The sequence below is a fragment of the Acomys russatus genome, chromosome 27 (assembly GCF_903995435.1).
Source record: "Acomys russatus chromosome 27, mAcoRus1.1, whole genome shotgun sequence".
Classification (NCBI taxonomy): domain Eukaryota; kingdom Metazoa; phylum Chordata; class Mammalia; order Rodentia; family Muridae; genus Acomys; species Acomys russatus.
This window is the reverse complement of record NC_067163.1, coordinates 58,228,642-58,244,826: the sequence shown is the minus strand read 5'-3', so window position 1 is coordinate 58,244,826 and position 16,185 is coordinate 58,228,642. Positions and strand designations below refer to the sequence as shown.

Here is a 16,185-nt window from a genome sequence, read left to right as displayed (position 1 = left end):
GTTCAGAGCCAAGCGGCTTGGTGTTTCACAACACCAAAGCATAAAGCAAACTAAAAATTCATAAAGGCGCTGGCCCCCAGACCCTCTTTAAAGTCTGTACAACTGTTGCTGTACGGTTTCTCCCCCCACCCCTTTTTTTTTTTTTAAAGAGTTGTGCTGTGAGGGGCAGTGGCGTGCTCGCTTCTAATCCCAGCACTGCAATCGGGAGGCGGAGCCAGGCGGATTTCTGACTTCGGAAGCCAACCTGGCCCAGGGCTACACAGAGAAACCCTGCCTCAAAAGGCAAAGAGTTGTTTTAAGTTTTTTATGTGTCCCTGTGTTTGTCTGTGTGGAGGGGATTGTGCGCGTGTGTGGAATGCTTTCAGAGCGCAGGAGCTGGGGGACAGTTGTGAACTACCAGACTTAGGAGCTGGGAACTGAACTCGGATTCTCTGCAAGAGCAGAAAATTCTCTTACCCACTGAGCTGTCTGTCCAGTCTATTTCTCCCACCCCCTCCCTTCTCTGATACTGGGGCTGGAACGCAGCACCCCGTGCCTGCTAGGCATTGTTGAGGTAACACACACACACACACACACACACACACACACGCACGGACACACCGCATAGACTCCCACCAGTTCATATGGGGTTACGTTTCACTGTGATTTTGAGCAGGACATCCAAGTCGAAGCACATCCAACCAAAAGCTCCTGCGGTCCACTAGGAAGACAAGAGTTGCCTCACAGCACCTTCCCCCCAAAGGCTGGCTTGTCCATCTCTCCTGTCAGCCCTCTGGGTGGTGCTGGGGCAGCAGAGAAAGCTCACCCCCGCCCCGCCCCCGCCCCGCCCGCCAGCCCTGTGCTTGAGACACTGCAGGGGTGAGAGCACAGGGCCACAGCAAACACCGCAGGTCAAGTTTGGGGAGAGCTCAGAGCCAGGCCCACAGGGTGGAAAGTGTTGCGGTGGGGGGGGGGGGGGGGGGGGGGTGGAGAGCTTGGGATAAACAAGGAGTGTAGCTTCAGGAGCACAGGAGGAGGTGGGGAGGTGAAAAGGCCTTGGGGCCTCGGAGAGCTTGGCTTCGAAGGGAATGGGGGGGGGGGGCAAGCGGTTAGAGACAAAACTAGCAAGGTCAGCAGGAAGCTGACCCCACACGAGCTTGGCATGCACCCCTCCCTCAGCAAGGAAACAGAGCCAACTGACACCGCTCCTGGAAGAATGGACCAGGGCTGAGCGCGAATTCAAGGAACTCTGTTCCGGTCCCAGTGAAGGATATGAGAGTGTTGCATGCCTGAGCACTTACAGACAAAACAGAAATCGTGCCTGCTATGACTTAGTGTCCCTCACCGCCCCCCCCAAAAAAGATAACCAATAATAAATATGAAGGGGCTGTTGCTCCCAGGGTAGGAAGACAGAAATGTATTCCAGGGTGCTTTGACAGGTCAGTGTTAAGGGAAATCCACTGAGCCATACTCTTCAGGGAGCTCCCCAAAGAATCCTAGAGGCACTATCACACAGGTGTGCAGGGAAAGGCAGGAATAGAGTGCCCTTGGCCCCTGAGAAGCTGCCCCGATAGAGACAGAACACAGAACAATTAATCAATGTCCTAACAAGGCCCGGGGGAGTGACCCAGGATATGAGGACCAAGGGTAAAGCACTCTCTGCCAAGGCCTTGCGCAGTCCTCTGTAGGGACAAAGAGCTGCATCCACAGGTCACGCACTGTCAGGGACCCTTCTCCAAGAAGAGCTGGCTCACCTCCTCCCAGGCATCCCAAGGCCAGAGGGGCACCTCCCACAGGTGAGTAAGAATGGATGACCTGGGCAGGGCAAGGGGGCAAAAGGCCACACCAGGCAATGAGCTGTGGAGAGCGCAGCCAAGCCCTCTGTGTGTCCTGGAACAAGTGGCTTTGCCATTTGGGGGGCTCACTTACAGACATGACTATAAAAAAGACACAACCAAATGGTCAGTCCTGCTGGGTGGCTGCAGTGTCTGGACCCTGCACACCAGTAATGCTCTTCTCTTGGTTTGGAGACAAGGTCTTAAGTCGCCGTCCCCCACCCCCCACCCCCCAGCCTCAGGGCTGATCTGGAGCCTGTAATCCTCCTGCTGCAGTGTTGGGTGACAGAGCAGCCCACCGTGCTCGGCCTGTGTGTGTGGTATGTTATCCAAAGCTTCGAAAGCAATAGTTCCCTCGGTGTATTAATGTTGATAAAAGACCCTGCCTGGAGCAGTAAATGTGATGAAGGGGTCTCTGTCCCGTCTTTCTCATGGACTTCTGTGCACAGAAGCCTCTCGTGAACACCAGCTGCCAGCAGGCCCACAGGAAGCCAGTGCAAAGTCTCACACAGAAGACGGGCAGGGCCTCTCACCGCGATCGGAGGCAGCCATCATAGTGAGCTACATACCATCAAGCCTGGCATAAAAGAAACCAACGAGGGGGCAAGATGGAGGCTAAGGGAGGGAGGCTGGGGGGCAGTGACCCACCCCTGTCACCCCAGCATGCAGGAGGCTAAGGCAGGAGGATGCTGAATTCCAGACCAGACTGGGCTGCAGGGTGAGACCTCGCCCAAAAAACCAAAGGCCAACGTGGAGCACAGTAGAACAACACAAGCAAGCAGAACCCTGGTGCCCATCTCCAGCACCGCACATAACGCTAAAGTCATTTCATTATAAAAATGAAAAAGAAGGCAGAGGGGAAGAAAGAGGAGAGGGAAGAGGAAGAGAAGGACAAAGAAGACCAAGAAAGAATAACAAGAGAAAGGAGAGGGGAGAAGAGAGTGCCATACAAGATGGTCAGGACACTTGGGCAGCCATGATCCGGCCCCTGCCCACCGTGCCCTGCCTGGGCAGCTGTGGTCTGAGTGGAGCCCCAGGATTGGGCCAGACACTGATGCAGGCTTGACAAAGCCTTTGCAGACCTGAGCAAGCCCAGGAAGGGTCAGGACACCTACAAGGAGTTCGGGGGCCCTTGCTTGACAGCGCAGAGGGGCGGTGGCCTTGAGCAGAGAATGCTGTTAGGGTCTGGAATGTACTAACCAACTCTAGCAGGGCTTAGGAGTGAGAGAGACAGAAACAGAGACAGAGACAGAGAGTCTGTGTGTGTGTGTGTGTGTGTGTGTCTGTGTGTGTGTCTGTGTGTGTCTGTGTGTGTGTGTATGCACGCGCGCACATGTGTGTCTATGTGTCTGTGTGTGTCTTTGTGTCTATCTGTGTGTCTGTGTGTGCATCTGTGTGTGTCTGTGTGTGTGCGTGTCTGTGTGTGTGTCTGTGTGTATGTCTGTGTGGGTGTCTATATGTGTGTCTCTGTGTCTGTGTGCATGTGTGTGTGCATGTGTGTAAGTGTGCATGTCCTGTGCATGCACGTGTGTGCCTGTGTGCTCGTGTGTCTGTGTGTGTCTGTATGTCTGTGTGTCTGTGTGTGTGTGTGTCTGTATGTGTGCCTGTATGTCTGTGTGTGTCTGTGTGTAGGGAAGAGGGAGAGAGAGGCAGACAGAGAGACAGAGTTTGATTTTCAGGCATCCAAAAAGCACGGATAACTCCAGCTTGGACAGGTTTAGTGACGCACATCGTTAGTCCCAGCACTTGGGAGGCAAAGGCAGACAGATCTCTGTAAGTTGGAGGCCAGCTTGGTCTACATAGCAAGTTCCAGAACAGCCAGAGCTACATAGAGACCTCATCTCAAAATAAAAACAAAACAAAGAATTGGCTAGATATCTCTCTATCTCTATCTCTCTATCTCTCTCTCTTCTCCCTACCTCTCCCCTTCTCCCTCTCCCTCTCTCCTTCCCTCTCTCTTTTTCCCCCTCTCCCCCTTCCCCACTCCCTCTCCTTCCCTCTCTCCTCCTCCCCCCATCTGTCTGTCTGTCTTTCCGTGTGTTTCTCTGTCTCTGTAAGTGTGTGTTTGTCAGTCTGTCTGTCTTCCTCTGTCCCTCTGTGTCTGTGTGTAGATATGGAGGTCAGAGGCCAATGTGTAGGATTCTGTTCTCTCCCTCCACCGTGAGGAACCTGGGGACCAAACTCAGGTTTCCGACTTGGCAGCAAGCTCCCTTACCCACTGAGCCACCTTGCCAGCCTGGGTTTCCTTCTTTTTTTAAGCAGACCTACGTCTGGTCACACATCCAGAACATGATCAGCGGGATATGGAAGTGCACACCTGTCATCCAAGCACTGGGAGGTGGAGGCGGGAGAGTCAGGAGTTCAAGGTCAGCTTTGCTACACATCCCCCCTGGGCCACAGGCGTCTCAAAAAGACAAGAGACTAACAAACAAACAAACAAAAGGCATCATTGTCCATTATTCCTTGGGTCTGGAACTCCTTGCAAAGGCCCATGTGTTAGAGATGGGGTCCTTGGTCTGGTCTGGAGAATGGCTTCATGGATAAGCATTTGTGCTGCTCCTACAGAAAGCCTGTTCTGTTCCCAGCAGGTTGGATGACTCACAACTGTCTATATGTAACTCCAGCTTCAGGGGACACAGCGCCTTCTTCTGGCCTCATAAGGCTCTGCACTCACATGTACACACACATAGTTATTTAAAAAAAAAAAAAAAAGACTGGTGCATGCCTATAACCCCAGCACTGTTGAGTTCAAGGGCAGCCCAGACTACATAATGAGACCATGCCTCTATATTAAATAAATGACTGGGTCATCAGCCTGTGTCACTATGGGGAAATAGTGGCACATTTAGGGGACAGGGCCTAAAGGAAAGAGTCATTGCAATGGGTGCTGGGCCCCTCATTCTCTCTTCTCTGCCACACACACCCCAGCATACCATCTCACACTGCCCCAGGCCCAAGGCAGGGAATGCAGGCTCTGAAACTATGAGCCAAGATAAGCTTGTCCTGCTGTGCGTGTGTGGAGTGGCTCAGGTGTTTTGTGACAGCATTGGAAATCTAATAAGCATGATATGTCAAACAGCATTATGTTTACCCTTTTTCCTCTCAAGAGCCTTGTGCAGGCTAGGTGGCCACCGAGTCATGCTGCCACCCTGTCACTAGGGCATTCTAGGCAGAGCTCTAATAATGTGCAGGTAAGGTCCCCGCTTTGAATGACCCAGTGAGATCAGGAGTGGAGCCCTTACCTAGAACCAACCAGTGATGGGCTCAGGGAGGAGATCCTACTGCAAGAAAAGGTATCAGCCCTGCAGGGTGCCTGAGCAAGGGAAAGGATTGGGGGCTGGGGGGCGGTGCCAGAAGGCACTCAGTCTGCACCGTAGACAGACCCAGCTTCTTAATGTTATTCTAGGACTGCCATGGAAGGTGCCAACCTCAGCGGGGTCTCTGAGTTCTTGCTGCTAGGCTTGTCACAGAACCCTAGGCAGCAGCAGCTGCTCTTCTCCGTCTTCCTGAGCATGTACCTCCTGACAGCCCTAGGGAACCTGCTCGTCATCCTAGCCATTGCCACTGATGCCCGCCTCCACACCCCCATGTACTTCTTCCTGGCCAACCTGGCCTTTGTAGACATCTGCTTCACCTCCACCACCATCCCCAAGACGCTGGCCAACCACGTATCGAAACACAAAGGCATCACGTACTCTAGTTGTCTCGCACAGGTGTTCTTTTTCATCTGGTTCGCCGGCATCGACAGCTTCCTGCTGACCGCCATGGCCTACGGCCGTTATGTGGCCATCTGCCACCCGCTACATTATACTACGTCCATCACACCCCAGCTCTGTGGCCTCCTGGTCACTACATCCTGGGCCTCAGCCTTTGCAAATGCCCTGACCCACACGGTCCTGCTGACTCGCCTCTCGTTCTGTGCCCACTTCTTCTGTGACCTCAGCCCACTACTGAAGCTGGCCTGCTCAGACACTTCTCTCAACGACGCCATGGTGTACACCGTGGGCGCGCTGCCCATCATCGTGCCGTTTGCAGGTATCTTGATCTCTTACACGAGCATCTTCACGGCGGTGCTGAGGATCCCGTCCGCAGGAGGGAAGTGGAAGGCGCTCTCCACCTGCGGCTCCCATCTCTCCGTGGTGTCCCTGTTCTACGGGACGCTCATCGGGGTGTACTTCAGCCCCACGTCCTCCCACACAGCCCAGAAGGACACGGTGGCTGCAGTGATGTACACTGTAGTCACCCCCATGCTAAACCCCTTCATCTACACCCTGAGGAACAGGGACATGAAGGGTGCCCTGGGGACCCTTGTCCAAAGGAAAGCGGTCTTTGTTAGGTAACCACAGGCTTGGGAGAACAGAAAGGCAGAAGTTATGTCCCCTATTCCGGAACTCCCAGACATTCACAAGGCTTTAATTCATCAACTATTTCATTCTTCCCAAGCTGTGTACAGAGCAGTTGCTTGTGCTTGCCATTAATCTGTGTGTATGTGCACGCATGTTTGTGTTTCTGTGTGTGTCTGAGTGTGGTGAGTGTGAGTGCGTGTGTGCATGTGTATACATGCATTAAATCCATAGGGCTGGAGTTACATCTAGGTGGCGTGAGCCACCGTTTAGATCCTCTGGAAGAGCAGCCAGTGCTCCTAACCACGGAGCCATCTCTTTAGCATCCAAGTTCCCAGTCACGTGATATTCTACCCACAGGATGATGTTGTATGGTGTCCCACTCCCTCCTGCCTAGGATGGGAATACCAGTCTATTCAGTGTGTCCATGCTGTATCTGCCTACCTGTGATCTAGTCATCTCAGTTTCAAGCTAATGTTCAGATAGCATCCTAACACCCTGTCTCAGTGCCTGCATCCTTAGCTCCTGTGATCACATAAGCGTCCTATTAGCTCCTGATGCCCCAGATGGGTGGGAGCAACATGGTAGCATAGTTGGAAGCTAAGCATGGTGACACATATCTGTCACATTATCCCAGCCTTGGGGGCCTGGGGTGGGAGACTGTGGACCTTAAGGCCAGCTTGGGCTACAGAGTGAGACCTTGGAGAGGCAGAGGAGAGGGAACTCACTATCTAGCCCAGACTAGCCTCAGACTACAACTGTCAGGTCCCAAAGAAAGCTGAGAAAGGTCTCACTCAGTAGCTCCTCCCAGAACTTCCTGCCCCACCCCCTGCCTTAACCCTCTCCAGTCAGGGACTGGGCTTGACTCCCTTCTCCCCGCTTCTCCTTCCTGTGTAGCTCAGCTGCTCTAGGTTCTCTTTGCCCTCTTGTCTCCTTTGTCTCCCGTCCTCTCTCTCTCTCTCTCTCTCTCTCTCTCTCTCTCTCTCTCTCTCTCTCTCTCTCTCCCCTCTCGTGGCCTCCTTCAGTCTGCTGACCTGCTTCAGTCTGGGTCCTTCCTGATGTCTTTGGCTGAAACTTCTCCTCAACCACACCTGGGAGCAGTCATGTGTAGGAGAGATGAACACGTCCTTGTGTTGATCCCAAGTGTGGGATGGGGAACAGATTTGTGAGAACGCAAGATGTTTTTCCACTTAGAAGTTGAGACACTTGATGGGGGAGCTTGGATGTTGCCAGTTGAAAACATCTTAGTAAAAAAAAAAAAAAAGAAAACATCTTAGTAGAGACTCTGAAGGGAGATAGATAGATAGATAGATAGATAGATAGATAGATAGATAGATATGAGCTCAAAACAGGAGGCGGGAGAGAGGACTCGGGATTGTTTTGGCTGCTCATCAACACTTCAAGAGACGCTCCTAGAGAGAAGCTCTAGGGAAGCTTCATGGCTTTGGGCTCCAGCTAAGGCTCTGGGTCTCACCTGCTGTTCCGGCTTCCAGCAGCCACCTTGGTTGAATTGCAGGTTTGCTGAGGTCCTGCTGACTACACCGGGAGAATCATTCCTTAGAACTTATCTCCTTAAGGTTTCATTATTGTGTTCTTTAATCTCATTTTCCTATTGTTTGGGTTAGTCAGGCTGTAAGTGAGGTACGCTCTGTTAGTGAGTTCATAATAAAGTATAACTGTTTAGAAAATTGAGCCTACAGGTGGCGCCCAACGTGGCTCTGTTTGGAGAGATTATGCGTCTTTGGGATATGAAGCCTAGCTGGGAGAAGCAGCCACTTGGGTGGGTCTTAACAATTACGCCCACTTCTAACCCAAGCTCTCTGCTTCCTAATCTGCATACGTGTAATAAGTAGCAGCTGCAAGCTCACACCACCCCAGACCAGGACACTCCTCCCCACCTTCCCTGAGTGTAGACTGTACCCCTCAAACTGCGAGCCAAAACAACTGCTTCCTCCTCTCTTATCTCAGTTATTAGAAAAGTAACTGCCAGGTGAGGTGGCACACACCTTTAATCCCAGCACTCGGGAGGCAGAGGCAGGCAGATCGCTGTGAGTTCAAGGCCAGCCTGGTCTACAAAGTGAGTCCAGGACAGTCAAGGCCATACAGAGAAACCGTACCTTGGAAAAAAAGTAAAGAAAAGTAACTAACACATTTAAAGAAAAAGTTGACGTACATGACCATTTCTTCAGCACACATTGATGATGATGATCACACACACACATACACACACACACACACACACACACACACACACACACACACACACATTCTTTCAACCCACAATTTTCAGGCAGACAAGCAATTTCCAACATAGAATGTTCTTGGCTCCACATGGAACAGAAGAGTCAAGATGGTACATAACCACTAATGTTCAACTGTGCCCCCAAAAAATATGTGAATCAAAATTAATATTATTCTTTTTTTAATATTTATTTATTTATTTATTATACAATGTTCTGTCTGTATGTACACCTGCAAACCAGAAGAGGGCATCAGATCACATTATAGATGATTGTAAGCCACCATGCGGTTGCTGGAAATTGAACTCAGGACCTTTAGGACGAACAGGCGGTGCTCTTAACCACTGAGCCATCTCTCCAGCCCCTGTTTTTTCTTTATAAAGTAATTTCCCAAGATGTTTTGTTACAGAGAGCTGACTAGCATGATCTTGAATTTCCTGACTGGAGTAAACCTCCATTCTTTACTAATTCCCCAGTCTCAGGTATTTTGTTATAGCAACAAAGAACAGATGATGGTCAAGAATTGGATGAATAGCATGGAGCAACAGCTCAGTGGGTGAGAGCAGAGGAGCCAGGCATGCTTCCCAGCACCCGCCTGGATGACTCACAGCCACCTGGAACTCCAGCTCCATGGGAGCCAACATCCTCTTCTGGCCTCCTGGAATATCCACACCTGCATGGACTTCCATCCATGTACAACAGGCCTCCAGACACAACTGACTCCAAGATGGAAGTTCCACTCAGGCCATAAAACTCAGCCCACCGACAGTACCACAAAGACCTAATCCATCAATGTCTATAGTTGTGAGGAAATCTCTAAATGTACTAACTTTGTTTTGTGGCTTCTGTGGTTCTGCTTCTGGCTAACTGTTCTTATGAACTGGAGCACCTCAACCCAGGAAGACTCAAAGGAAACTGAGTCCCAGCTGCTTCCCCAGAGTGTGTCTTCTTCCTGGTCTCATTTATCGGGGCCTGGCAGGCTTCCTACACAGCCTGGACTGCGGGTCAACATACACATGTGCACATATGTGACAGTGGAGTCGGTGCTGAGAGCATGAGAGCAGAGCGAGGGAACACAGTGAGCCAGCTCATCCTCCAGAGAGGAAGGCGGGGCCAGTGGCCTGCGGGAGGGCCTAGCACTGAAAAGAAAGGGCTGCTCCACACAGGACTGTAGGACCACACAAGGCCACTGAGAAGTCCAGGGCCCGAGGGAACCACCGGGAAATGACAGTTCCCCCACTTCCACACATGCCGGGATGCCAGGAACCCTGAAGCTGCAGAAACCAACAGCCTTTGCTCCTCTTCCTCTCCACAGCACAGAATCATCGGAGTGCGTGGAGGAGCCACCGTCCACTCAGGCAGCTGTAAATGAGCGCTGCCACCCAGGGAGATTTCTTTTCATGCCCAGACTCAGCTGGTCAAAAGTCTGTGATTAAGGTGACTGTCGAGTATTCAGCCTGAAGTGGGACGTCTCCATCGCCATCCAAGGATGGGAGAAGTGCTGTGACATGCTATCTGCTGGACACGATGCAGCCACTGACTCAACAGCACATTGCAGCTATGGGGGTCTCGACCTGAAGCATTTCAGCAGAGGGTATTAACTGCACTCTAGGTTACACACACAGAGACAGAGAGAGACAGACACAGACAGACAGACAGAGACAGACAGAGAGAGACAGAGCATGGAGTCAGAGGGAGACATGGTGGAGACGTGTCAGGGGAGTAGAAAGGGATGCATAGGATCAAGATATATTGTATACATGTATAAAGTTTTCAAAAGGGGAGGCACCAAGATGGCTCAGCAGGTAAAAGTACTTATTTGCCAAACTTGAGAACCAGAGTTCAATCTCTAGTACCCACATAGTAGAAGACAAGATTTGACTCCTACAATGTGTCTTCTGATCCAGAGGTGTACACACACACACACACACACACACACACACACACACGTATATATATATTTTTAAAGATGTACTTATTATGTGTACAATGTATACAATGTTCTACCTACATGTGTTTCTGCCCACCAGAAAAGAACATCAGATCTCCTTACAGATGGCTGTGAGCCACCATATGATTGTGGGAATTGAACTCAGGACCTTTGGAAGAGCAGCCAGTGCTCTTAACCTGTGACCTATCTCTCCAGCCCAATACATAAATATTTAAAAGCATCTGTTAAATTGAAGAAAGGTAACCACCAACCTAGCTATAAACCCTGAGATCTCCAGTGGTAACCTGCCTGCATGAATGGTGCAATAGTGGCACAGTAGTCATGGGAGCAACCAACCATTCCCTGATTAGATTTTAGGCCCATTTCATGAGAAAGAATCCTTTCCTGACACTGTTCCGATGGCCAAGAATCTGAGACTAAATAACCCATGGGCCTACGCAAAAACCAAATATTGTTGTTATGCTAAAAAAAAAAAAAAACAGCAATAAAATGCCTCCAAACGACATTCTACTAAAGCCATAAATGAGTGTCTTGCTCGGCCATCATTTCCCTCCTGCAGTAGGTGGGAACTAAGAGACCCACAGCTGACAATGCGCAGACAGTGAGAGACCTTGGGACACTCAGTCATCAACTGCCTCTCCTCGGGGCACAAAGAACCCTGTGGAAGAGGAGGCAGAAAGATTATGAGAGCCAAAAGGAATGGAGGACACCAAGGAAACACGCCTTCTAGATAGAACAGGACTGACTGACGCACATATGAGCTCATAGAGACTGTGGCGGCACGCACAGGGCCCGCGTGGGCCTCAGCCAAGGGCAGTTCCAGGGAATAGAGTCACGTTCCTAACCCAGAAATGATCTCCAGTCGAGAGCTAGGTGCAAAGAAGAAAGTAGTTTTCTCCATCAGTGTCAGGGGCTGTACAAACCACACTCAAGGGCAGGTTTGCTGCCCGGCAGTAGATGGCCGACACAAAACCAACAGAATGGTGGTTTTTTAGACTCTTTGCCTCACATTGCTTTGTTTGGCTTTTTTTTTTTTTTTCCTGGTCTATTGCCTGTAAATTATGGTTTCCAACTTTGTGTTTTCATGGGGCTGTGTGTAGATGTATTTCCTGTGCTTTTTCTTTGTTTTGTTTTGTTCTGGTTTTTGTTTGCCTATTTGGTTTTTGATTTGGTTTGGTTGTTGCTGTTTGTTTGTTTGTTTTGTTTTTTCAAGGAAAGAGTTTCTCTGTGTAACAGCCCTGCTGTCTTAAACTCAGTTTGTAGACTAGGCTGGCCTTGAACTGACAGCAATCCACCCACTGGGATTAAAGGGATGCGCCCCATGCCCAACGCCGCCCGGAGAGGGAAAGTAGGAATGGATTTGGGTGGATTGGGAAGGTGGAAAGGATCCGGGAGGAGCTGGGGGAGGGGAAACAGTGTCAGAATATATTGTATGAAAAAATTATTCTCATTTAAAATTCTTCAAAAAAAAAAAAAAAAGCAATCAAACCCTAAAAGCTATTCTTCTTTTAAAGAATAAATTCCAATGTAAACATTGGAAGCAAATATTCCTGCCCCACCCTCAAGTCCAAGTATCTCTACAGAAACCAAACAAACCCGCCCTCTGCTGCACAGGGGAGGCTACACCCCATAGGAAGCACCCTGCTCTGCTGGGGAAAGCCATACTCCATAGGCAAACACTCTGCTCCTCGGGGGATTCTGTGTCCTCAAGGGGAGGCTGCACCCCATAAGCAAACACTCTGCTCCCCACGGGAGGCTATGCCCCATAGGCAAACACTCTGCTCTGCTGGGGAAAGCCATACTCCATTGGCAAACATGGAGGCCGCTGGAGCCCAGGCAGCCACACCCCTGGGGCCAGACATTTTAGAGTCAAGAGTGGAACTGACCCCCGAGAGCAGCAATGGCCCTCCTAGGGCACCAGCTGGCCCCTGTGAGACCAGAAGAGATTGTCCGTGGCATTGGTCAGTGGCTCAGTGTGTGGACTCCAGAGGCAAGAGACCACATTCAACTGCCAGCTCTGACACTTGGATATGCTCCTAGCTGTGGGGAGGATTGGCTGCTCCTGCAGAGAACCTGGGTTCAGTTCTCTGCATCCATACTGGCTGGTTCACAGACAACTGTAATTTTTTTTAAAGATTATTGTTTCATATACAGTGCTCCGCCTGCATGCACACCCGCAGGCCAGAAAAGGCCATCAGAGCCCATTATAGATGGCTGTGAGCCACCATGTGGTTGCTGGGAATCAAACTCAGGACCTCTGGAAGAGCAGTGAGAGCTCTTAACCTCTGAGCCATCTCTCCAACCCTGACAACTGTAATTTTAGTTCGAGATCTGACGCCTTCTTCTGGCCTCCAAGGAAGCTGCATGCTTGTGGTACACAAACGCACATACAGACGGACACAGTTACAAACATAAAATAAAAATAAGTATATTTTTAAGTAAAACACAGTGCCTTTCTCTTGAGAGAATTGTAAAACCAAGTGAGATTCAATTGAAAACATTTGGCAGAGAGCCGCAGGCACAAAGGGGCCAATCAATGTTAACTGTAATTATTATTAATTACCCGACCATGCTGCCGAGCCTGTGGCTCTGCCTGTTTAGTAGCTCTCTAAACCACACTGCACTGCTCAGCATTGCGTGAAGGCCATCAGGCCACACCCACAGCACCTAGGTCAGTCCTCCCTCTCCGCAGTGTTGGGCATGAAAACCAGAGCTGACACCAGGGACAGAATCTCTGGTTCAGGTGCTCAGCCCGCATTCTACCATGGATCCGTCTCACCAGTCCCTGGGATCCTTCTTAGTAAATGGGAATAGCGAGGTTTCAGAATCAGACACCCCGGTTCGAATCTTGACTTCACAAAAGCCAATTGAATGACCCTGGGTGAGCACTTTGCGGACAGGGGAACATGCCAGGTGTGGAAATTAGATAGAACCTCATCTTTGCAAACGCTATGAGGTGGTGGCCCTGGGTGCAGAGAGAAGCCCAGAGGCCAGGGCAGGTGAGGAGGGTGGGCCACCAGGTTTAGTGTGCATGTGCACTGCTGGACCCCTGTTTCACCCTGTAGGAAAGCAGAGAAGAGTGGGTCCGTAGCTCTGGGTGTCACAGAGGAAGGCTCGCTAAGCTAGGTTGCTTTTTATGCATATGGAGGGGGTGGATCAAGGTGGGTGACTATGGGGATCAAACTCCACAAGAGTCTTTTCCCCACCCCAAAAGTCACCAGGAGTTTGTGGCATGTAGAGACACAGAGGACCAATGGACTGGAAAGAGCCAAGGCCCTGGCCTCAGCTCACACCCACGTCTCCTCCTAGCACTCAAGACTGAGGCAAGAGGAACATATGCTCTAGTCTAGCCTGGGCTACATTAGCAACATCCTGTCTCAAAAAACTAAAACAAGCTGGGTATGGTGGCACACACTCTGGAAGGCAGAGGCAGGAGGATTGCTGTGAGTTCAAGGCCAGCCTGGTCTACAAAGCAAGTCCAGGACAGCCTTGGCTACACAGAGAAACCCTGTCTCAAAAACCAAAACCAAAAACAAAAACAAAACAACAACACCCTAAAGAGTCAGGCATAATGGCAGGTGCTATTAATCCCAGCACTTGGGCCAGAGGCAGACGGATCTCTGTGAATTTGGTCCAGCCTGGGCTAAACATACATAGTGAGACAAGGTCTCAAAAAACGAAAACAAAGAACACTGGTCACAGAAGCACTGATTGGTGGGTAAGGCCTGTGTTCTCTCGCGCCCCCGATAGGCTGACTGTGGGACTGCAACCCTGTTGAACCAGGTGATAACCAGTTTATTTGAAGGTTGGGGTCTGCAGGTCTGTGTCTTTGGGTCACCTCCCAGATAAACTATTCACCCCTGAGATCCTGTCTCAGGATCTGCTTCTGCAACACCCAAACTGAGAGGCTTGTTTGCACTGTTGAAACAATTGGCCTCACCCAACAGGACTGAGTCACAGTGTCTACCATGTCACTCAAACCTTCACAATGGGCTGGAGAGATGGTTCCGTGTAAAGGAGCTTGCCACTAAGTCTAGTGACCTGACTTGAGTTTCCCAGACACACATGATGGGAGGAGAGAACAAAATACCACAAGGTGACACTACACACGCACACACGCACACGCACATAAGCATACTAACAGGAGAGAGAGCGAGCTCAGCACAGTAGACAGTAGCTGGGTCATAACTCCATTCCACGAATGACTCTAAGTCCCACATCCAAGATGTCTACCCTCAAGTGGAGTGAAGGGGACTGCACTCATTCTGAGCTATAATGACATCCTCTAGCTGGCCAGTCCTCCGCTGCACACACACCAGCCAGTCCTACCAGACCTCCCTTGGGGCCAGGAACTTCAGATGTCCCTCCACCCTTAGCCAGGACTTCCCAAGTGTCCCTGGGGCACAGACACAGAAAGGTGACATATTCATCCCTAAGGCTACAGGGCAGGGGGGAGAGAGGACGTGGCTGGGGACAGGGCCATGCGGCTGGACTCCCATGCAGTTCCCAGTCCCCTGCATTGGGTTCTACCCAGAGCTCCCAAGCAAGGGACAGGTCCAGACACCAAGGCCTGCCCTACAAGGCCGTACCCAGGAAAACGAGTTCTGCGGCATGGATCCTCCTGGAGTTAACCCCGGCCCCTGCGGTGGGCAGGCCCCAGGGACAGTAGGGACTGAGCCAACTGACCTCAGATGACTCAGCTATAGGTGGTTGGTTCAACCTCATGGGGAGGGATGGGGAGGTAGGGCTTAGGACTTCATAGCAGCTCAGCACCTGGGTCAGCTGACTCACTGACAAGCTGAGTGGCCGTAAGTGAGCATCCTTGGGCTTCAGTTTCCCATCTGTGAATGTGGCCATTGGTAGAATTCCTGCCTCCCCTGGTGAAGTCATGAATGGGCAGAGGAATGCTTACTGCACTGGAGTAAGGCTCCGAGTTTCACACCCAGCACTATGGTGGAGTACAGCCTAGAGCTTTGGTAAAGCCCTGTGGCCCTGATATTCTGCCAGCCTGAGATAGAAGAATCATAAGTTCCAAGCTAGCCTGGGCTACACTGGATGATCCTACCTCAAAGTGAAAGTGTCTACCCTACCCATGATCCTGGTGATGGGTGTGGGGGTGCCAGTGGCTTGAGGCCTTCATGACCTGCCCATATGTTTTGTTTTGTTTTGTTTTGTTTTTTTCTTTTTTGAGACAGGGTTTCTCTATGTAGCCTTGGCTGTCCTGGACTTGCTTTGTAGATCAGGCTGGCCTCAAACTCACAGTGATCTATCTACCTGCCTCTGCCTCCCGAGTGCTGGGATTAAAGGTGTGTGCCACCACTCCCAGCATTCCAGCTTGCTTTTTATCACAAAGGAAAACTGAGTCTGCATGGTGAGGACACAGACCAAATTAGGGAAGAGGCAGAGAAAAGATTTAGAAAGGTATGGTTTAGGCCAAGAAGGCCTGGCTGCTGGGCCGGGACGCTTTCAGGAAGATTTTCCAGGGTGCTAGCACAGCCAAGAAGAAAGGGAGTTTGGCCATTTGTTGTTCCTGGAGATACTTGGGAGCTGCAGCAGGTTCTGAACAAGTTATAGGGATCTGTAAATTTACACGAGATAACCCAGGGCAGCTGATGGACCAGGACTCTCACTTCTGTAAGCTTCACTGAGAGAAGCCATGTGAAAGGAGTGACAGAGGGGCTGGAGAGATGGCTCAGGGGTTAAGAGCCCTGTCTGTTCTTCCAAAGGCCCTGAGTTCAATTCCCAGCAACCGCATGGTGGCTCACAACCATCTAATGAGATCTGGTGCTTTCTTCTGGTGGGCAGGTACACACTGGGGCAGAATGCTGTATAAATAA

General features: G+C 50.7%; 1 protein-coding gene across 1 annotated transcript; it reads left to right on the top strand.

The window, feature by feature from the left end:
• Positions 1-5,227: 5,227 nt before the first annotated feature.
• LOC127210016 (olfactory receptor 1361-like) lies at positions 5,228-6,154 on the top strand. Its single transcript, XM_051169690.1, has one exon. The coding sequence runs from the start codon at positions 5,228-5,230 to the stop codon at positions 6,152-6,154; it is 927 nt and encodes a 308-aa protein (XP_051025647.1).
• Positions 6,155-16,185: the final 10,031 nt, after the last annotated feature.